Genomic DNA, 24,079 nt, shown 5'->3' with positions numbered 1-24,079 from the left:
ATACCAGCTCATTTTTGTGAGATCACCTAAATCTCTGCTTTAAGTAGCAGTGTGACTCTGGGCAATTCATTAGCTCTCTGTCTTTGATTATAAAGCGAGGGAGGTGGACCTCATTGCTAAGGTCTCTTCCAGCTTTATCATGCCAGCCAAAACTCCATAGGGTAATATATGTGTACAAAATAAAGAAGTATGCCTTATAGATTAGGAAGACTTTTGTTTTACTGGAAAGGTTACATATGAATATGCATTGGGTATTTCCTCTCTGTAGTTCTAACATTTTCATCAGTTGATTTGAAAACCTCACCAATGTTTTAACAAGAATTCATTTGGTACCACTTGTGCCAGGCCCTGTACTAGCCTATGGGAATCCAGTGCAGCATGGTCTTTGGTTCAAAACACTCCTGCAGTTTTGTGGGAAAGGCAGACATAGCACAAATCTTTCTTTTCCTCTTAAAATAAGTACCAAGGTGTCTCACGGGGCTGTGGAGCATTTAACAGGTGTAGGCCCATTCTTGAGACTCTTTTTAGAGGAAACAGTTTTAATCTCGTTTAAGCTGTTTCTTCTGGCCTTTCTGTACATGTGTCTCTTTACTATTCTTTCTTGATTTGTAAACTTTAGACAGTTTATATTGATTTCTGGTGATGGTAGATGAGGACTTAGCTATTTTACACCTCTTCCCACTTCCCTTTATTCATTCAGCCAAAATAAGTGTTATAATTTTGGGATTAAATCAAAAGTCAACCTTTCCGTGTATATAAAATACAGTTTTGTTTAGAGTAGTACAACATGCTTTTGAAGGAGCACATCTTTTATGTGTTCTTTATGACAAGTAGCACAAATGGTAGTGCCAGAAATGACATGAAAATGGTATTTGAATGCTCTCACAAATACTAATTTTGTGTGATTTCTACATGATATGTTAGAAATTTCTGCTTTGCTCTTTGTACTAAAATTTATACAAAACATGGATGCTACCCTTAGTGGCAGATCATAATTTTTTATAACTTCCATGCTTCTTATGACAAGGAATGAAATACTTTGAATTTTAAATTTTGATAACTGGGAATAGGTTGGGTGAGATGTAAACTCTCAGCTTTTTATTGTCTTCGTTGTCGAAGCACAAAGGATCATACCCTGGCTGGAGGGGTGGCATTGTGCTGTATTTCAGTCAAAGCTGAAAATATGTATGGTAATAATTTTGATTGTTCCATTGTTCTAGGTAGGCAGATAGGGATCTTATTTGGCAATGTTGTGTTTATTATGATACAAAGAAATTGCCATTATGAAATATTTGTACTGTTAGTATTTAGTTATTTGTCTACTTAAAATTTGCTAGCATTTTTTCACTAACTTGTTTTTGTGTTTTAAAATCAACTACAGTACTTGTTCTTTCTTCCTTTAGATAGTAATATATGCTTTTCTAAAACAGCTATGAAATTATAAGAAATCAAAAAGAAAAAAAGCACAACTCATACATAACCCTATCCACCCAGAGACGAGCACTCTTCTTCTAGATCATTTCCTATGTGCATGTCTACATGTATACATATTTTTAGAAAAAGTAAAAATTCTCTTCAGGATTTTGAAACCTGAATTTTTTTTTCACTTAACAATGGTGCTTTGTCATTTTCTACAATAGTACATATACTTTTACAAATTATAAAGATAATTTTAACCCTTTAAAAAATCTTAGATGGGTCATTACTTTTCAGAATCTAGTTTGAATATCTAAATGTGTCTCTGCTTACAGAGGGTTTGTATTCCAATGGGAAAGTTATATAGATTTATATATAATGTGCTTTGAAGTAAAATAAAGCCGGGTGAGGGAAGAGGACATGATGGAAGTAGTGAGTCTGTAATAAGGTACAGAGAGGATGGTCATGAAAGGCCTCTCTATTGGGTAACATTTGACCCAAGACCTGCATGATATTTGGAAGTAAGGACATGAGCAAATCAGAGGAAAGGTCTTTCCAGGAAGAACGAAGAGCCAGTTTCAAGGTTCTGGGGCAGGACCATGTTGGCACAGATGCCAGAATAGGCAGAGACAACAGAATGGAAGGGAGCCAGGGGCCAGATGAGGTAGGTCTTGGTAAGGAGTTGAGATGATGAGATTACTTTTTTAAAAAAAAGTAATCACTGGGGCATGGGTTTATATGTATTTGTATGTTTGTATATTCTCACACAGTTTATCAGCTTATTGGTATCCAGAAGAATTGACAAAGGAGGAAGAATTTGAGCTGGAGGCAAGGTCAGCCTTGGTCGGCTCTGGGAAGACCCAGTCTCACCTGTCCTTGGATCTCCAGTGCTCCTCCCTCAGTACAGTTTGTTGAATGGTACACACACGAATGGGTGTCCCATTTTAGACAGCAGCTAGAATACTGCTTTGAGTTCATGTCACAGCAAAGGTTCAGGGTATTGATTCTTTGTTTTTTTTTTTTAAGATATCTTATTACTCTCTTTTTTTTTTTTAATTTTTACTTATTTATTTATTTATGGTTGTGTTGGGTCTTCATTTCTGTGTGAGGCCTCTCTCTAGTTGCGGCAAGCGGTGGCCACTCTTCATCGCGGTACGCGGGCCTCTCATTATCGCAGCCTCTCTTGTTGCAGAGCACAAGCTCCAGACGCGCAGGCTCAGTAGTTGTGGCTCACGGGCCCAGCTGCTCCGCGGCATGTGGGATCTTCCCAGACCAGGGCTCGAACCCGTGTCCCCTGCATTGGCAGGCAGATTCTCAACCACTGCGCCACCAGAGAAGCCCTCTTTTTTTTTTTTTTAATAATTATTTATTTATTTGTTGCACCTGGTCTTAGTTGCGGAGGGGTATTGATTCTTGTGAGGTGGGTCACGAATGTTCAGAATCTGAAGGGTATGAGGAAGAAGACTTTGGGAGAATAGAGCAGTTGCTGATGTCATGTGTAGATGGACAGCTCAGGTCACATCAAACAGACTGAGATTCTCTATAGCCTGTGATTAAACTGTAATTATGGGTCTTGTTTTGGGAGCATGTGATGGGAACAGGAAGTAAATAAGCTTCAAGGTGGATACATAAATTATAGGAGAGGGTTGACATTATGGGGAAGGGACTGTCAGAAGCTCTAAGACTGCAAAGCCGTGAAGCTTCATAATCATGTCTGTTACCTCTCCTCTTTGCTCCCAGTTTCTCTCCAAAGAGTTCTGAAATTCAGACGCCACATGTTTGGGCTAAAATACATGCTGTTTGTCTTAAAAGTGCAGCATTTTGTTACCTTTTAATTTGAAACCCAGAAATAGCCATAACCACCTGTTTTCTGTTAATAGTCATTAAAAAAAAAAATACAAGTACTACTCTACTGCTAGCAGTCACTGTTTATGAATGGACAGTTTTCCAGATGGTTGTTTGGAAATTGTCGGTGTGGAACTGTCTTTATTCCCATAGAAGCAGGGTTGGAGATGCTAGGTGGGATCCCAGGCCAGTGCACAAAAGTCAGTCTAATCCATACTGTACCTGCAGTATAGCAGTGAGCAAAGAGAACTCTAGAGCTTGTCATGTGAAGATGTGTTTCTAAGAGCCCCAAGGTAGTGTAGATGCCCCAGGGAACGAGCAGACCCCTTGGAAGGTGTGAGGGTACTATGTTTAAGGACCCAAGTGAGGGATGAGACGGAGCAGCCCAAGGGAATAGAGGACAGACCCCGGGTTGGCTTCAGTCACTTTGAAATAAGGGACAGTAGAAGTTTCTGCCTCCTTGTTGTAATGCCCTGATATCAGTTTTTTATTTATTTATTTATTTATTTATTTATTTATGGCTGTGTTGGGTCTTCGTTTCTGTGCGAGGGCTTTCTCCAGTTGCGGCAAGCGGGGGCCGCTCTTCATCGCGGTGCGCGGGCCTCTCACTATCGCGGCCTCTCTTGTTGTGGGGCACAGGCTCCAGATGCGCAGGCTCAGCAATTGTGGCTCACGGGCCTAGTTGCTCCGTGGCATGTGGAATCTTCCCAGACCAGGGCTCGAACCCGTGTCCCCTGCATTGGCAGGCAAACTCTCAACCACTGCGCCACCAGGGAAGCCCCCTGATATCAGTTTTGACTGAGTTGGTTTCTTGGTCACAGTCTTTTTCTTCCTTTACCACAGAAGCCTCCAGGTTAGTCTCCCTGTTCCTTTTTCCCCTCACTCTGCTTATTGAAGGATCATATGGGATTTTAGATCTGGCAGAGTGCTGATCTGACACTTCCAATGTACATATTTGAAAAAATCAGATCCAAAAAGGCACTTTTGACTGAAGTGCCTTTTGTCCCTAAGGTGCCATCCCTGAAACAGACCTACGTCCGTTTTGTTTTGTTTTACGTCTGGCATAGAGTAAGTGGTTGCTTAATGACTGTAAGTTGGATTCCTGGTTTTCAGACATGGTCTAAATATGTTTGCTTCAAAAATGAGGAGCTTCTGTGTCACTTTGACCTTGATATTTATCCGGACCATTTTGAAAGAGTAATTTCCAGAGTTCTGTTAGCTAAGTAAGATGAGACTATTAAAATTCAAGGTAGTCTTATTTGTGCCTATGTGTGATTATGATTACTGCCCCTCACCCCCTGCCATGAGCAGAATGTGTGCTTTCTAAAAATACTGCTATTGAAATAATTCCCGGGTCCCAAAGGGGGTTAAATTGTGAAAGAACAATAGGAAAGGCTTGTCGTCTTTCTTAACGTTTGAGATCATCTGAATTCGAAATGTTTCTCTTTCTCTTGTATTTTTGAGAGTCTGAGAGTACCACTCCAAGTCTTTCGAGACTTTTCTGTTAATGTTTCTTCTTCTTCTCCTTCTTCCTCCTCCTCCTAAGTTGACATCTAGGTATGCAGCCTTTTGAGTGTCTTTATAGATTCTAATTTTTTTGTGTTTTGTTTGTAAATCAATTGAAAATACCCTTGTTCCTATTGAGTAATTTTCTTCTCACAGCCCTACTCCCCTCTTTATACCTTTAGAGAAAGATGATGCAGGATGAGAGTGGATGGTACATGCTCTCAAGAGACTTATATTAGTATTTCATTAAGGAAAAAAGACTAATGTGTATTATTCCATTGTTCCCAATGGAATAGTGTTTTCTGATTAAGCACACATAACTGGAGACTGTTTAATATCAGTTATTTTAAAAATTCATTTAACAAACAATATTTGAGTGCCTTCACACTGTCAGGCACGATGCTAGGCTCTGGGATACAGCCATGAATGATACCGTTCCTGAGTTAAATGAGTTCAAGTTCTAGTTAGACAAATGGACAACCACCCAGTCATTACCAGCAGAAACGTATGAGGGGTATCACTGAGCGCATGGGAGCACAAAAAATACAGGTTAATGGACTTCCCTCGTGGTGCAGTGGTTAAGAATCTGCTTGCCAATGCAGGGGACACGGGTTCGAGCCCTGGTCCGGGAAGATCCCACATGCCGCAGAGCAACTAAGCCCGTGCGCCACAATTACTGAACCTGCGCTCTAGAGCCTGCGAGCCACAACTACTGAGCCCGCGTGCTACAATTACTGAAGCCCACGTGCCTAGAGCCTGTGCTCTGCAAGAGGAGAAGCCACCGCAGTGAGAAGCCCGCGCACCACAACGAAGAGTAGCCCCCGCTGTCCGCAACTGGAGAAAGCCCGCTCCCAGCAACGAAGACCCAACACAGCCAAAAATAAATAAATGAATAAATTTATTTTTAAAAAATACAGGTTAAGCTAGAACTGAATTGTAAAGGATTAAGAGTTGGACAGGGTGGGGAAGGATGTTGCAGGCAGGAGAAGAAAGTGGTTTGCTGGCATGTGAATTTGGTGCATTCTGAGAATGGGAATTAGTTCTATGTGACAGGTGTGTCTACGACCAGGAAGTGAATAACTTTCTATATCTATATCAAGGACTCTTCACTTTATTCATCAGCTGATGGAGATTTATTGAAGGAGTTTTCGAACAGAAGAGTGTCACGGTCAGATTAACGATCACTTTGACCAGGAAGAATGGATTGAAGCAGAGTGATCCTGAAGATGTCAGAGACAAATGAAGAAGGGACTCTAGTAATCTGGGAAGGAAGTGGGGAAAGCTTATCTGAAGCAGTGATTTTTATACTTAACCCCAAATTTTAAAATATTGTTTGTTTTAAAACTCAACACATTTTAAAATTTTGATTTAGCAGTAAGATTAGTGAAACATAAACATAGGATATAAGTTTCAGAAAGTTTTACGAAGTGTCAAGTATTACTTCTTTTGGTGATTTCAGCTTTAAATTCTTCAGTTGTTTGCGCAAGGCAAAATACTTATGTGCTGACTTACAACTGTGTTTTTCTGGTATTTTGTGCGTGTTTATAGTGTGGAAATGATTATAGCTACTTGAAAATACTGAGTTCTGCCTTAAATCCCATGGACACCAAGCTGCATTTTCTGCAGAGTTTTTGTATTGGAAAAGACACTTTTACCATTTTCATTTACAATTTCACTGAGGCAGTAAGTTTATAGAATACCCTGTAAACACTCTAAATAAGTATAATTTCAGAAATCTTGAAGCAAGAACTAGGATACTAAAATGCCTATTGTATGTTTAGATAGTTTTTAGGTCATTCAAAATAGATTGTAGTTAGAGAATACACTTATAAAATCACCATAATCAGTAGTATTCATGATTATACTCCAAATTTTTACATCATGCTTTTTTTATGTGTATTTTGCCAGTCTCTTTTCCTTGATTTGAGCTTAAATAGACAAGTATTAATTGACATTTAACTTAAAAAACCTGAATTGTAAATAACCTTGTGGCAAAAGATAAGCCTAGTAAAATAGGAAAAAAGAGATAAGAACCCACTCACGTTTAAAATATTAACCATCTGAAACATTCTTATTTTATAGACATGTACATGTATATAGGTTACAATTCTGTGTTGTACATTATTTTTTTCTACTTTTGTTCCTGTTTTTTCCGATGGAATTTCCATGTGTTAAACACATAGCTCACATATTTATCTTATTTACATGCTTGCTTTTTCCTATTGGCATTTAAAAGGCTTAAGAGCGTGGCTGTATCTTGTTGGTCCTTGTATTCCTGCATAGAGTCTGAGACTAAATGAAATTTTAATCCATTATGTTTTCCAGGTGTTCATGATCTTTTTATTTCTCCCTTCTGTTTTTTGGTTTTTTTATCATTATCATTTGTTGCCTGGATCGTCTGCTCAAGTGCACTGGATTGTATGGATAGAAAATCTAAGTAGCACAAATGTGGCCTCTCTTTGCATCTGATGTGAGCTATTGACCCCTCCTCCTTTCCATTCCCTCCCGCCAGTCACCACGATTTCGTATGATTTTCCCCACCCGGTCATACTCCTGCCTGAAGGCTTCCCAGTGCTTCTCACATTCTGCAACGGGTCCTCTGGTCTCATTCTCATCTTTAGCAGGATTACCTCTGCCTGTCGCAAGATCCTGTGGTCCAGTCTTTTTTTTTTTTTTTTTTTTTAATTTATTTATTTTTGGCTGCGTTGGGTCTTCGTTGCTGCGCGGGCTTTCTCTAGTTGCGCTGAGCGGGGGCTACTCTTCGTTGCTGTGCACAGGCTTCTCATTGCGGTGGCTTCTCTTGTTACGAAGCACGGGCTCTAGGCGCGCGGGCTTCAGTAGTTGTGACACACGGGCTCAGTAGTTGTGGCGCACGGGCTTAGTTGCTCCGCGGCATGTGGGATCTTCCCGGACCAGGGCTCGAACCCGTGTCCCCTGCATTGGCAGGCGGATTCTTAACCACTGCGCCACCAGGGAAGTCCCCCGTGCTCCAGTCTTATATTAAAAACAAACAAACAGAACACGGTTTCCCCAAAATGCCGTATTCTCTATCACCTCCTGCCTTTGTACGTCCTCTGTGGGCACTTGACTGAGCAGGCAGAGTCACTGCCTCCTGTTTCCTCTGTGCTCCACGGCACTTCTTTCATTCAGCAGTTATAACTTGTATCAAGTTGTATTATTTGTTTGTTTGCGTATCAGTCTCCCCTACTAGACTTTTTACAAAGACCCTGACCTACTCCTTAAATCCTCAAGGCCTCGCACAATCCCCAGCACATGGTAGAGTGTCATGATAACCTTTAGAGTAGAGCTACTCAATTTGTCTAGGATTATCAAAGTATGAAAAGAAAGTAATATGTAAACATAGAGACATAAATATTTAGATCTAAAATGTATGTGTGCCTAATAGGCAAAATAGGTTATTGTGACATCTCATAAGGCATCTGTGAAGGTATTCCAGACAGGACAATTAGAAGTGACTATCTGGAAAATCAGAATTTTAAGGGGCCATCTGGGACACATTCGGGGTTAGATAAACCTGCATCTATTTTGAATATCCCCAGAATTCGCTAGATGACCCTATACATTTATAAAAATTTGCTGAGTAGAAATATATTCCAAATAACACTCAGCATAGGCATTAAAAAAAGATTACACCGTGGAGAGCCTTAATATAGATAAAATCAACGAAAGGTAACACTTTCCAAGATTATGATAGCTGTACACTGGTGCTCCTTTGTTCAGGTGCATCATTAGTGTGATGCTGGTCGTCAGCATAAGAAAATACAGCGCAGAATGGACTCACAAAAATGTCTGGAGCCTGGATGAGCATTTTCAAATGTGTGTTTCAAGTGTAGAGACTCCTATCAACATCTTCTTAGTATAACACTTTGTATGTGAATCTTTTGAGCATGGCAGATATAAAGGACCTTTCAGTTTTTTCATTAAACACAGAAACTGTATGATTTTAGTAATTCTCTTTTAATTTCAAAAGAAACTGTGGTTTTTATTTTTCAGTGTTGAAAATGAGCCCATGAGCACAAGTCAGAAAAAGGAAAATGTACTTTCATCAGAAGCAGTAAAGGTATAGTTTTAAATTAATATTATTTTATATCCAGCAAATATGTTTCTTAGTTTCTGCTGTTTCTTATTCATTTAGATTCTGTCATCTCATTTTCCGTTTCAGAAAGAGCATAAAGTCTTATTATTTTATGTGGAACTCCAGCCCAGCTCTACTGGACATTTGCATCTTGGGGTGTGGGTAGGGGGAGAGGACTGAGGAGAGACTTGAGGCAGTGGTGCTTTTACCCCAGCGTAGCCACTAACCAACTGTGAGGCCTTCAGCTGAGGCATTTAACTTCTTTGTGCCTTGGTTTTCTAATCTGTAAATTGGATCATCTGACTGCCACAGTCTCTTTTCTCTAGGAACTTCTTTGATTTATGCTGTGTTTTCTCAAATGCTTCTGACAACTAAGAGTGCTTTTGAGGGCGTAGAAGTTAATGACATGTTCGTACATGTCATTAGTATGTGATGATATGTTTGTCAGCTCATATATGAACTGGCTTTCCCTGCATCTACAGGACAAGCATGAAAAGAGTATAAGGTACACTTCTACACAAATAGTTACGGAAAAGTGTGATTAAAAATCCTGGAAAACCACTCAACCTTATAACATTTCTTTTTAGTCATAAGTGATTTTGTAGAAATTGGATGTTTGTGTTGTTTGGGGATGTGAGGCCAGGTATGTGATCAAGTTTTGGTAGCTGTCTCCCATTCATGGAGTTTGGTCCCAGTTACTTTCTTTTTAAACGATTTATGACAGTCAAGGAGAAAGCTTGTGCTTTCCAGGGATTTCTGGGTACATTAGCTTGGTCAGTGGAAGGACCAGAAAGTCATCTGAATTCTTTATTACTGATATGGGGACTCTTAAACATTATATGAGATCTAAAGACCTTAAATATGGTAAAGACAAAGCTGTTTTCATTCTTTATTGCCTCCTTCTCCATCATAGTTAGCAATATAAATATTTTTTTGAAAGGAAAAAAAATCAGAATCTGATTTTTTTTAAAAACTTTATTGAAAGAAAAAAATCAGGATCACCTTGCTTCCCTTCCCTTTCTTCTTCCTTTGTGAATTTGGCTACTAAATCCTGCTCCCAGGTTTTATAACACCTGCTACCTATTCTGTTTCAGCCAGTCGTTAGCCAGCTTGCTGGTTTACCACTGCATGGGCTCTGTAGCTTTCTCCCTCTTGCTCAGTTTTTACATGTCCTGAGTTGCCTTACTTCAAGATTTTTCCTTCTAACTCTATACGTTGAACCTTGCTCTTGAGTTGCTTCGCAGGAAGTACGTATGTTACTTCTGAGATCTCAAACTTCAAAGTTGCTTTGGCTGCCAGCTCCTGTCATTCTCTCTCTTAATCCCTCATTGCCTCTGCACCCACCCTTGAGCTTCAGAGAACCTTCATGTTTTCCCTGCTCTCTTCTCCTCTCTTGGTCTCTACTTGTTTGTCTGCTTAGCCTGGAACTGATACGTAACACTTCAGCTATTAATCTCACTGAAAGAAACCTTTAGTCTTCACACTTGGCCCTCAGACTTTAATTTCCAATAGTCCTGCTTTCCACCTGCAGAGTTTTGCTCCAGAAAGTTACATCTTTGTGGCTTCAGTGTCTATGTGGTGGCAGATATAGTGGCTGGGCCTCCATGATTATGATCTTTTCTATCCATTCTTAGTATCTTGGTTTGAGTGCCCAGGATAATTTCAGTTTGGGATTTGGGCCCCCAAGTAAACAGGGCTCATGTTGTGAAACTGTTTCTCTTATGGTTTGAGGCCTATAGGATTACTTATACATGGGCAGTTTTGTTAGCCCACGGTAGAAAGGGCACCACGGCACTCTCATTGGACCATGTAACTGTATTTTTTTTTTTTTTTTTTTTTTTACTTTCTGGAAATTATTGGTAGGATTTCCTCAGCCTCGCTACACAGACCCAGTTGTTCTGGGACCTGCTGCTGCCAGGCATCAAAAATACTTACATTTTGCAGATTATATTCCACTATAGGTTATGACCGGATATTGGGTATAATTCTCTGTGCTATACAGTAAATCCCTGTTGCTTCAATTAAAAAAAGAAAAGAAAAAAGTACGTATTTTGATAATATCAATTGTCAGCTGCATACCTAGGGGGAAAGAAAGGTTAGCAACAGTATCTATGACGTTATTATTTTAAATAGTCTCACTTAAAGTTTTTTATTTGGCAATTAGCATAAAACACGCATTTGCTTTCTTTGTAACGAATGGTTTTCTGAAACATAGCACTCCACTGTAATGTGACATTTCTTGCCACGCTTCCATCTTCTTAACCTGAATTTTATGATAATGCCTTCCATGATAAGGAAAAATGTGTACCATTTTTCCTCTCCAGTGTAAAATGTAACAGATTTATGTATAAGGAATGTTTTTAGTGCATTTCTTTTTGTATTTGACCTTGAGATACCACATCAAGATATTGATTGTTTTGTTATAAATTTAAGCTACAAAAAATTAATCATATTTTTCAAACAACTGGAGACTGTAGAAGCTTTATATTATCTTTGGACATAATTAGATTCTTAGTTCTTAAAATATCATTTATACGCTATACAAATTTTGCTGTTTTGCTAACATTGGAATCTGTTTCTCACATGTGCATCTACTGTTCCACTGAAATATATATTTCTTCTATGTTAATCACTTTTTGTATCTAGCTGGCAAAATTCCAGATATTTAGTCCATATTCTATGTTTATTTCTCTATAGGGAATGTAGATTCTTGTCTTGCAACCTTAGACTCTTGCTGTGTTCATGTCTACTGTTATTTAAAAGAGAGGGAAGGCATGTTATAATGCCCTGCTCCCTTCTGCCGACTTCAGAGGACTATTCATCCCTTCCTGCCTTCCAAGGCTAAGCTCCCTAAATCCCCCTGCTAGTGGTACTGGTCTCTAATTTCCCACCTTCTTTTGGACTTCGCCATCTCTCCATCTTCACTGGATTCCTCTATTTCTCTCTAAATATATAAAATTTTAAAAAATATATTTTTTTTCCTTTCATGGGTCTGGTTTCCTTTCAGGCTATCATTTCATTTTACTGCTACCTTTAACTCAAAGATTTCTTATGAAAGTTTGTCATAATCACTGTTTAATTCTTAATGCTTTCTAATCTGACTCCGGTCTCTCTCCTGGTTCCCTTAGACATTGGAAAACCAGTACTGTGCCTGCCATACATTGTCATAGTTGTTAAATGAGTGAGATTGTCATAGTTGTTAAATGAGTGAGAGTCATTCCATGAAACCCTGACCTCTTGCTAACATCAGTGGCCTTTTCTTAGTTCTTATTGTATTTAACCAGTTGAGACACTTGATTTTCCAAGTCTTGTCTCCTTTCCAGAAAGTTTCTTTTTTATATTTGCACTTATGATATTGTACATTCTTGTTCCAATTCCTGCCTCTGGCCATTCCCTTCTGTTTCCTTCACTGATTCTCTAATGGCTAAATTACTTTTCATGTAGATGTTTCTCAAAGTCCTTAACCCTCCTCAACATCAGTCTTTCAAAGTAGTATCTTCCAATCTTATTACTTCATCTTTTGGCTCTCAGATCTCTACCCGACATCCCTCTTGAGCTCTAGACTTGATTGTCAGAGTTCCAGACATTTCTACATGGATGGCCTTTGATACCGCAAATTCAGTCTGCCCAAAAGTCTCAATATTTTCAGAGATGTTCTCTCTATATAAGTTTGTTTGGGAGCTAGAGGTGTTGGGAGGTAGGGAGGATCGTTTAACTGCTTGGGATGGAGGAAGAGCCCTGGGGGTCAAGTATTCCATTTGGAGATTTTCAACCAAACTCTGCTCTTAATCCCATGTCTCATATTGCCCTAAGTAGTACCTAGTGTCTTCAAATCCTGAGCTTTTCCAGGTGGTCTGCTGACAATCTGTCTGTAGATTGTTTCCCCCTTATGATCAAAGTTCCCTGTTGCAGACACTTGGGTGGAAGCTTCTTCTGGTCAATTACCATGCCTTCATCTGCTTTTGCCTTCTAAACTTTTTCTGAAATCTCTTATCTGCTAGTATCTACTCTCTTCCTCTCCTTGTATTTATAACTTAAAAAAAAAACCTTTACTGTCATTTTAGAGTGTTTTGTACAAGAGAAGAAATCAGTGTGTGTGGTTTATCTCCAGTGTTAATCAGAATTTTTATCTCTTTTTCTCTTTATAAATTTATTTATTTTTTCATTTATTTAATTTTTGGCTGCATTGGGTCTTTGCTGCTGCGCGCGGGCTTTCTCTAGCTGCTGAGAGCGGGGGGCTACTCTTTGTTGTGGTGCGCAGGCTTCTCATTGCCGTGGCTTCTCTCGTTGCAGAGCACAGGCTCTAGGCGCACGGGCTTCGATAGTTGTGGCTCACAGGCTCAGTAGTTGTGGCTCGCGGGCTCTAGCGTGCAGGCTCAGTAGTTGTGGCGCATGGGTTTAGTTGCTCCGCGGCACGTGGGATCTTCCCGGACCAGAGCTCGAAGCTGGGTCCCCTGCATTGCCAGGCGGATTCTTAACCACTGCGCCACCAGGGAAGTCCAGAATATTTATCTCTTAATAGTTGAGGAAAGTGAATCTCAGAGAGATTGTCACTTGACAAACTCATATTATTATTGAGAGGAGGCAGGAGAATTCAGATGCAGTTCTATACCATAGTGCTTCCCATTTGTGAACTTAATTTGTAAGGTATACTTATAAACTTAATTTACCAAAAAGAAATCCTATTAAAAATTAAAAGAGCTGTGGCAGTAAGTCTGTTTTCAGAATGAGTCATGAGCTAAATAAAATGAATTAAATCTGAGCCATAGGTTATAGATTTTCCAAACCAGGCCTAAATAACTTGATGATTATTAGGCTTGTTCTCAGTAGCTTGGCGTCTGCTTTATATAAAGTTTAACTCTTGCCCCATTTTAGAATTGTTGCTCATAGCTGATCATACAACTTTGTGAAGGTTCTGGTATTTTTAAAGAGATGTCTGGTTGCTATATGCCTATGATGTTTCTAGGGACAACCGAGGAGTGTCAATCTAGTGCATATTACTGTTAGTTGTTAATAATTCATAACCCTTATTTTTAATATTATCATAAATAATTTACTAAAAAGAACCACGCTTTTGTTTTATTGTTGCCACTGTTCACTGATATGTAAAAATGGAAGAATTGTAGCTCAAGAGTATCTCACTGAATAAAAATAGTCACAAATTGTTCTTTGTATCAATGCCTATATTGAGGGTACAGTACTGTTTAGTAAGGTGAATATATTAAATTATGCACTTGTTTATATTTTGATTTGTGTAACTCTTCTTTCCTTATTGGTCTTTTTCAACTCTTTTTTGGCCAGAGGTGAAATGGTAGTCAAATTTAAGTATATTAAATGTTTGCATGGTTAGGAGAAATTTAATTACTGAACTAATTTTTTAAAATAAATTATAGCCTTAATGCATGCTTGCTGTCCTTTTTTTGTCAGCGATACAAATAGCAATATGACATCAATTTAATATCAAGATTTAAAAATTTTTCTTTTTCAAACACGGGAACTCTCTTTTTAAAAATTTCAACTATAGTTGGACTTGGAAGCCCCTATATAAACAGATTCAAGCAACGCTCCCCTGTTGATGATGGGGATGAGTAGCCTGGAGCCTCAGAGTCGGCCACTATTCCCTGCCTCCGCCAGCCACGGCACCTCCTTGGAACAGTTTTAAAATTACACGTGCAGTGATGGAAAGAACACAGTCTTTGGAATCAGACATATCTGGGCTTAAATCCCAGGTCTCCATGTGGTAGCTTTCTAACCTTGGAAAATTTACTCAACCTCTCTGAACTTTGGTTTGCTGCTCTGTAGTGGGAGGTGTCAATCCTTATTTTATAGAAGTGTTTTAGAATTAACTGAGATAACATGTGCTGCACTGCACGATACCCAACACAATTTAGGTACTGAGGAAAAGAGCTGTCTTCTTGCCATATACAGTCTGACTACAACTTAGAATCTAACTCTTTGCTTAAGAATGGTGCTGACTTTTTCTGGGTGAATAGTATGGAAATCAGCTATTAGAAACATCGATTCTCTGTAACATTTGAAAAGAAGACATACATGAACGTATGTATGCACATTGAACTTTAGCTAGAAGTCAAAAACTCTCACCCTTGATTGCTTCTATAAAGACTGGGTGCTGTCAGGGTGCCTGAAGTGGAGATTGCACTGCATGTTACTGCGCCATTCACGTGACCAAAGGGGCTGCCAGGGCTTAAGCCTGTTGATATGGCTGGTGCTGCTCTGGGGCCTTGATATCTCAGAGTTCTTGGATGTTGAATGTATTGCATGGTATCTGGTTTGATTTGCAGCGGCTCCAACCTCTCATAGACCTGGAATAGTCCTACTTTGTGGTGTGGTGGCATACCTTATGAAAATGGAAACTGGGGATGAAGGCTCATGTACATACTCTAGATTTTTGTGAGTAAATTTGCCTCCCCAGGTGCCAGATACTGATTTGAGAGCTCCAAAAGGCTCTCATAGAATTAAAAACATTTATTATTCTGGCCCAGTGTTTTCATTGGAGAAGTGTTTATACCATAACAAGAAGGAATGGTTTTCCCCTACGTTATGTCATCTTGTTTTTTTCTTTTCTCACCTTACACACCTGCCCTGGTTGATTTTACCTACATCTTAGCCAATGACAAAAATCACATCTGTCCCTCCAGCCCAATGTGTTCTCCTGAGCTTCAGGGTGATGGAGCCAATTCTTTGATGGACCTTTCCTGTGAAGGTCACTGAGTATGAGATTTGACTTACTCAAAGTTGAATTCAGTGTATTTTATCCTAATTTCCTTCTGTTCCTGTATTCCCTGTCCTGCTGAAAGGTGCCACCAGTTACCCAATCTTGATATCAGGGAATGATTCTGCCAAGTAATGTGTTGTGGCCAGATATCTTCGGAGAAAACTAACTAGAATTGTCTAGTAAGCAGCTGGGTTTAGTTTATGAATGCCAGATTTTGGTAACTGTAAGTAATCTAGGTAATAGTCCAACTCATGCTGAAAGCATAAAGTTGTTTGCCCTAACATTGTGGTGACAAGGAAAAATAGGGTGTTAGAGTTGTTTATTGGAAGAACACACACACACACACACACACGCACGCACGCACGCATATATGTAGGCAGTTTCCATTCTGAATAGCTTTTGAGTTGTAGTAGGAATTTCCCAGGCAAAGAGGGCAAGGGATAAATGGTCTCAGCAGTGGTAATAGCTTTGTGCAAAGACATACCTGTAGTAAGAGAAAGAGGAAGCAAGAGGGGAAGGGGGAGAAAATAGGCTCCCATGAATGCCTAAGACCGCATATGGTGACATTAGGCACTGTGAGCGTTGCGAGTGACAAGAGATGGAATCAGAGAGGGGCTCGATCCACCAAGACCTTAAATGCCATGCTAGGGAGTTTGGATTTTATCCTGACAAGGGTGCACAGCCAATGGAGGCCTTTAAGGATGATTAGATTTGAAATCTAAAAGATTGCTGTGGCTTTTGTCTGGTGAGCAGACTGGGGAACTTTAGGAATGGAAGCAAGGAAACAAGTCATTCATTGCTGGCAGTATTCTAGGAGAGAGGTCATGGTGTCCTGATGTTTCATCTGACTTTTTAACAAGTGGGAGTGTTACAGTTTACAGAAAATGGAAGAATGGAGACATAGCATGATAAAGTTCAGTTTTGGATGTATTGAGTTTGAGGTGCCAGTGAAGCATCCAGGTGGGTATGGATGTTGGGTTGATCGTTGGATATACAGTCTGAGTTGAGAATACAAATCTGGCAATCATCTGATTAATCTGTGAGAAATGAGACCTCATAAGAAGATCATGAAGGTAAAGTAGCCCCGGGCTGGAAGTTGGAGAAACATGATATGTAGGGAATGGCTAGACGGATGTGAACTTGAAGGAGATGGAGAGAGCATTAAGAGAGGAAGAAGGGAAACCTCAGGGTGATGTCATGGAAGCCAAGGAAGATTGGTTTTCAGGATCAGATTCAGTCTCATCTCCTGTAGACACATCATATGAGACCAGGGCAGAAAAAAAGTACATTGAATTAGCAAGTAGGACAGTGTCTCTGAGAGATCGTGGTCAGAGCACAACTGGGGCAGAAGCCAAATTGCAGGGGCTCAAGGAGTCACTGGGAGGAAAGGGAAAGAAGATGGATGTGAGGGTTGGTGACTCCTTTTAAGGAGGTTGGTCGTGAAGGCAGAGAAGAAGGCTGTCCCTGGACTTAGACTTTTGGATGGTGGGCTCGCAGAAGGGGCAGATGAGGAAGTGCGGTTCCTTAGGAGACATCAAGCGTTATGAAGTGGTGCCCTGGTGGATCCTTAGAGGAGGAGTCCTTCATCCCTTTATGGTGAGGGTGAGTGAAGGAAGTGGGACAGATGTGCTGTGAGGCAGGTAGAGGAGGGGTGGAGGCAGGACCATAGGAGAGCATCTCCATGAAGTAGAAGGTAGGTGCCTCTGCTGGGCAACGGATGGGATGGTGGAGGGGGCGTGGCTTGAGGGGCGTGGCAAAGGTTTGAAATAGTTGCTGTGGAAAATGGGGACTGTTGCAGACTGATTTCCAGCAGAGGCTGTAAATCGTGAATTATTGGCAGCCTACATCTGCATAGTTGTGCATATCCCTGTGGATTTTTAAAGCAAGATGCATTCACTTATGTGGAAAAGATAAAACTGGAATCTTTCCAGGTGGGGATGACCAGAGAACAAACAAAAGGGGCTCTGAGGGTGTTAGCCATATTTGATGGCTGGATAGAAAAGATACGAAAATTTGTGGGAGCTGAAAGGGACAGAGTGAGAGAGGCCAGAAGCTGTGATGAGGCAGGAGGACTGGTGTGGTGGGTGCACCTGGGACAGTGGGTTAAGAGAGCTGGAAAGATGACAGGGTGTGAACACTTGGGGATGCCTGAGATTGAGATTCACAGGCTGGGTGATTATGGGTAAAGACAAGGGTCAGGGGTTGCCAAACAGTGAGGTCCGGCGGAAGTGGAGGTCATCGGAGTTGAGGCTCCTAAGGAGCTGCAGGTCAGGGCGTTGTAAGGATTCTCCCGGCTGCGTGCAGTGAAGGCAGAGCCTGCGCGGGGGAGGATGACCGAGCCGGGTGCTTGAGACACTAAAGGAAGGGCCATCCGGCTCTTCACTGTTTCTCACTCAACAGACTCTTTGGTGACACTCTCTACCCCTTGGCCTTCTTGACCTTGTTCCCCGTGCCAGTCACCAGGTTGGGACAGCACCGGCCACCTGTTAGAGGCTGATGAAGGAGGTGACAAACTAATGCCAATTAGACCTGAAAATAAGTTCTCACATCCCTAGAGTGTAGGCTCTGTGAAAGCAGGGCTCTTGGTATATTTTTTTTCACTGTTGGATCAAAGCGCATAGAGTAGTATCTCGCCGTTCATCATTTATATAAGAATGAATACCTTAAAATTTGCATTGACCCCGACTGTTCCTTGGTACACCTGGTCTCAGCCTGTTGCTGCATTCCCCCAAACGCTCTTCCAAGTCTTCTCTATTTTGGGAGCTCAGATCCCAGCTCCACCTCTGTGTCCCTTCAGCTAAGCATCTCTCCTCTCACTTTACTGAGGTCAGAGCCACTTGTGGGACCTTGCTCATAGTCTTCTCCCCCTTACAGAACTGCTCAGGCTTTAGCCACTTCCTTATCACTGTAGCTGGAAGAGGAAGTGCCCCTACTCCGCTCCAAGGCTCGTGCTTCCCCTTTATTAGGAGTATTAGAGACTGTACTGGTCTCTTCATCTCATCACCTTCTGCTTTCCTTTCTCAAATCCGTCATCCTTCTGTTGTACACCCGTTACTCCCTTCCCACCAGGTGTAGAGCTGAGCCACAAAACAAGAACAAAAAGTCATTTCTTCTGTCTTGGACCTTAAACTGTCACCTTTTTACCTTTTCTCTAGTTAAAAAAAAATCTCTCAAAAGTGTTGCCTTCTATTGAATTATTTACCAAGTGTTCCTATTTCTTTGCTCTGTGTTCACTGTTTAACACCTTGCGTTTGGGGCTGTACTCACAAATTCCTGAGCTGTTATGACTATTTCTCCTGCATTCCTAGGGCTTTTCTATGATCTTCATTCCTTCGTTTATTAGTCCAACAAGTATTTAAGCACCCCTTATTGTCAGGCACATTTCAAGGTGCTAGAGATAACAGCAATGAATAAAACAGACAAAAAACCCTGCACTTGTGGCTTTTACTTTCTAGAGGAAGAAACATATTAAATAATATGTGTGTGTGTGAGATGTGTGTATTTGATACTAGCAAGTACAAAGGAGAAAAATAAGGCAGAGAAGGGATATAGGCCGTTTCAGAGTGGAGGAGCTTACGATTTTAGATAGAGTGACTGGGGAAACTTCAAATGAAGAGATGACAGTTAATAAAGGTGTGAAGGTGGTGAGCGGGTGTGAGTCATATAGCTCTGTGGGGGAAGAACATTCTAGGCAGAGAGAAGAGTGAATGCACAATTCCCGAGGGATGAGTGGGCCTCATGTTTTTGAAGAACAGTGAGGAGGACAGTCCTCACCTTTCTTGACCTTACAGTGGCGTTTGGCATTTTCTCCCCTTTGCTTTTGGAAATATCCTTCGGCGTTTGCCTTTGGAGACCAGCATTCTGGTGGGATGACTGCTCTGGTTTTGGCCTTACCCATCTCTTTCACTGATTGTTTTCTTCTTTGTGCCTGCCTTTTAATCTTTTCTCCCCAAGGCTCTTTCGTTGGTCCCCCTTTCCCCTGAACACACTGTGTATCGCCAAATTGTGTTCTTAACTGTGCTCTGACTGCTTCACCAGGGGACCACAGATTCTACACGTTTGACATCTAGTTTGTTGCCTCACCTCCCCCAAACCCCACAAAGGCTCTAATCTCACCTTTCCTTCTATTTCCCGTATCCATTTTTGTCTTAACTACTTAGATAGTTTCCCAATTTAGAAAGCTTAATCATCTGTGACTTTGTTATCTCTCACCCTCCACTTCTAATTGGTCATGTTATCGACTTCATTCTCTATCCTCTGTGCCCCAGTCTTCTTCACCCACAGCCCTGCCGTAATAAACGTCCTTCACGCTTCTGTGTGCTCGACCCAGGCGCTACATTATGTCTTGAACGCTCTTCTCACCCTTCAGGAGCAAGCTCAGACATCACCTCCTCCGTGTAGTGGATTCTGCCCATCCCCAGCCAAATTAATTTTGTCTTCCATTGTGTCCATATCTCTCCTGTGCCCCACACAGTGATATAATGATGAGTATCTTGCTAGACTGTAAGTTCCTTGAAGCCACAGCTGAGTCTTCTTAATCATTGTACTTAATGCTCTCCTGTGTTTCCCTGTATTGGGCACATAGCAAAGAGCATAGATAGACGGATGAATTTGGACCTAAGGACACTGCGTTACAACATATTGAGTATGAAGGGGAAGAAAAATTAAATTCCCAAGATACATATGCCTTCATTAGTCGTCTTTATATGTTATATTCGTAATCCCAACATCTTTGAGGGCAACTGGAATCGATGTTTTGTTAATGTTTGCTTGAATCCCGGGTGCTTTCATTCTAGTACTCATTGGAACAGTGGCAGACAGTCCTATTGGCGGGTGACATTGGCCCTAGCTTGTGGCAGGCTGAACTTCATTGTTGTCTAGGCTGAGGGCAAAGAGCAGCTATTTTATATCACATTTTAAGATGTAGTTATATAAATCCTGGGTTTGTTGTGTTAACTTTGAATAGCAGTGCTCTTTCGTGCTAACTTTTGTCTCTAAATTTAAATAGTTTTTTGGTGGTGTTGTTGAAGGTATTTTAATTACTGATACAAATTTCTCATAAGATTAGTAGGCAGAAATTAAGCAACTAAGGCATTAAAATGCTCTGAAGTACATTTAAGATACAGGGATTCTGGAATAGCAAAGAAGTGATAATTGAGGGGAAGGAGAAACAAGTGATTTTTTTTTTTTTTTTAAAGAGCTCCTGACTTATTTATTTATTTATTTACTTAATTTTTTTGGCTGTGTTGGGTCTTCGTTTCTATGCGAGGGCTTTCTCTAGTTGCGGCAAGCGGGGGCCACTCTTCATCGCGGTGCGCGGCCCTTTCACTGTCGCGGCCTCTCTTGTTGCGGAGCACAGGCTCCAGATGCGCAGGCTCAGTAGTTGTGGCTCACGGGCCTTGTTGCTCCGCGGCACGTGGGATCTTCCCAGACCAGGGCTCGAACCAGTGTCCCCTGCATTGGCAGGCAGATTCTCAACCACTGCGCCACCAGGGAAGCCCAAAACAAGTGATTTTTAAGAATTTTATATGTATCACTCTAAAAACGTTAAATGGGAAGGCTTTCACTGGTTTAGCAAAATGTATTTTCCTTGTTGAGACAGCAGTCCATTATATTTTGAAAGGAATTGTCAAGTAAAAATAATTGAGGCAGTGAAGTATTTTTGACAAATTATTTGTCTTGAAATTTTATGGATGTCAAAAAATATAATTTCCGTGTTCTCTAAGTTTTCCTTTTTTAAAAACCATTGCCCCAGTTTTGTAGAACTGCTTTGTGAATCTCTAAAGCATTTTAGGAATATTTGTGTTATTTTAGTGAGCAGCCTGTAGTTCACATTCCTCGGGTAGCCTCCCAGGATGAGTGATCATACTCGTTGCAGAAAACAAATCACTGTTCTCTTCGTGTTGCAGTCTTAGTTCATTTTAAAGCAGGAAGAAATATTGTGGATGGCCATTACAACAAATTAAATGGAGTAGTTAAAGGCAAAAAATATATGTCTTTCATACACATGATCACTTTCAAAATGTCAACTAGCATATTTTCTACTGCTGTACCGAGAGACCATTTATGCTGTCAACACGAGGAGAGGGCGCAGTTAATTTATAGCGCAGACTCCCATAAACAGCAAGGAGGCTGGGTGGATGAGGTGGAGGCACGTGGGATCGAGTTGCCCTTGAAACCAGTAAAAGGTGAGACTTTGAGTGACTCTGGAAGGCTGGTGCTACTCTAAACGTAGAGACTCACAAGTTATATTAAGGACGTCACACATAGAAAAATGCTATGCTGTGTGTTTCCTCAAAAATATCCCTGACTTCTAAGGTGGGAACAAACAAAAGATCTTGTTCGCTTGAAATTAATTTCCTGGGCTAATGGGTTCTAAACATTTTCTCAACCATTCATATGCCAAATATTATCAGTGGTTAGTGGAACACTCCTTTAAACTGTTTTGAATTTGGATTAAAACAGGGAAGGGAGGTGAACAAATGACATTATACTTATGATGTTCTTGCCTTCTTGAAGATCAGCTTCTTACAAAACTTTTTCCTGTGAACCTACAGTGGCCTAAGTTGGTCTCACCTTGATATTTTTCTGACTCACACTTGAGCTTTCCTTTTATAAGGACTAGTGAGTGTGACATCTGGCAGATACTGTCAGACCGCATTCCTTTTACAAGTAGGTGAGTAAGCGTGCTGGGGAGGCCTGAAGCTAACGCAGCTTTCGGGAGCAGCGTGCCCGGGAATGCCAGCGCGCACTCTGATGGGGCAGCTCGGTCTCCTCACACAGAGTGCGCGTGAATGGGAGCTCGCTTCACTAGTAGGTTAATCACGAGCAGGTAGAATGCACCCCTGAAAGTGTTTAACTAGCGTCTGCAGGAATTCCCGGTGCTGCCCACCGTTTGCATTAATGCACATATCAGGGCTTTGTGTTTTACCTTGAAGAGTTTGTAGCGGGCTTTTCCTCTAAATTGATGCACCATGTTGCTGTCTTTCCTCATCTTCTTGAGGAACAGTTCTCCACCGTGTGGCAGCTTCAGGGGTTAACACAGTACTGAAATGACGCAGTCTATTTAGGTGTTGTCTGAGGTACCGAGTGTGTGAAAATACTGTCCATTAGCTCTGTAATCATAAAGGCTAAATTTAAACACCTCTGAGGTCTGCCATGATCTGTCCTTTTACTTATCTCTCCATACTTACTTTTTGCTCTTCTCATTTTACACTCTTACCTCCAGTCATTTTAAACTCCTTAGAAGCTGACACCTCTCTAAACGCAGAGAGACGGGGAGAAGAAGGCGCAGGGAGCGGAGAACAGAGAGTGAGGGAGGTGCACAGGCATCACATAGGCACTTTTTAGGTCTCCTTCAGAGGGCACTTCCTTTAGGAAGTACCCCCTGAGTTACCTCCTCTGCTCTCGCCGCAACCGAATCTGGACTAGTTACTCCTGGGTCCCCACGTGGGCTGTACTTCCCCCTTTGTGACATTTACTATATAGCTTTGTTAAAGTTCCGCTGACGGTGCCCTTCAGTAGCTTGTAAACTACTAGGGAACAGAAGCCATCTGTCTTATTCACAGATGTATCCCTGGCGTCTGGCACAGAGTGTGTCATGTAATAGGTTATCAGTTAGCCTATGTCATTTTTTAAATGATGTTGCTTAATATTCTCTATTTTGTTTTCAAAGATTCCCCAAAGTGAGGACAAAAGGAACCATGCTGAGAAGCTAATCACTCTTCCAACACAGGAAGATTCCAAAAAGCCAAATGACCTTTCCGGTTCCACTTCAGATGCCAAAATGGGAGAAAGCGATAAACAGCCGAAAGAAAGCTTTTTTCAGTTTCTTGGTAACTTATTCAATATCTCAGGAAAATCATCTCTTGGTGAAGCCAAGCAATCTTCTTTCAAAGGTGAACATGACAAAACTGAGAAAGACTTACGAAATCCCAGTGACCATCCTGAGGAAGGGGTCCAAAGGGAGAGGGCTGTTGTCAGTGGCTCCCTGGGAACCCTGGCACTTCCAGCAGAAGCACAAGAGTCCAGCTCAGCTGAATTCTCAGATGCCTTTTCTTTGGATACAACACAAGACAGTGAACAGGAAACCAATGATTTGCTAAGAAAGTAAGTTTAAAATCTACTTATCTAAAAAAACTGAGCTTTTGGACCTAGCTTTTGAGCCTTAGTTCTACCACTGTTCATTAAGGGGATTAGAAAAAGTATTCTGTAACGTCCCTGCTACTAGGTGAAAAATTATATGATTCTGTGTACCATACACATATCTAGGGCCCTTTGAGCTATTTTAGGGGGTGGTACTAATACCTTTTAGGTGCTAACTTTGTCATAGTAAACAATTTATTTCTGATTTAAGACTTCCTTAAATGGGAGTGTTTTCTGTTGTCTGAATTCTTCTGTAGTAGGACAGGCAATGTGTTCAATATCTGCATTTTGGGAACAAAAATAATCCTACGGTTTGTGTTCACATTCCATCAATA

At 41.0% G+C, this 24,079-nt stretch overlaps 1 protein-coding gene across 5 annotated transcripts in view; it reads left to right on the top strand.

Moving 5' to 3' along the window:
- CRYBG3 (crystallin beta-gamma domain containing 3) overlaps positions 1-24,079 on the top strand; it is a 112,178-nt gene that overhangs the window by 7,978 nt on the left and 80,121 nt on the right. For all 5 annotated transcript variants that reach the window (XR_009502952.1, XR_009502951.1, XM_059921321.1 and 2 more), the window contains exons 2-3: positions 8,782-8,848; positions 23,275-23,708. Coding sequence is in view for 3 of the 5 variants with exons in the window: in XM_059921321.1 (XP_059777304.1) it covers positions 8,782-8,848; positions 23,275-23,708 (501 nt within the window). In the remaining 2 variants the exon portion in view is untranslated. The remainder of the gene's footprint in view (positions 1-8,781; positions 8,849-23,274; positions 23,709-24,079) is intronic.

The sequence above is a fragment of the Balaenoptera ricei genome, chromosome 4 (assembly GCF_028023285.1).
Source record: "Balaenoptera ricei isolate mBalRic1 chromosome 4, mBalRic1.hap2, whole genome shotgun sequence".
Classification (NCBI taxonomy): Eukaryota; Metazoa; Chordata; class Mammalia; order Artiodactyla; family Balaenopteridae; genus Balaenoptera; species Balaenoptera ricei.
Note: the sequence above shows the minus strand (reverse complement) of the source record. Positions and strands in the feature narration are given on the sequence as shown.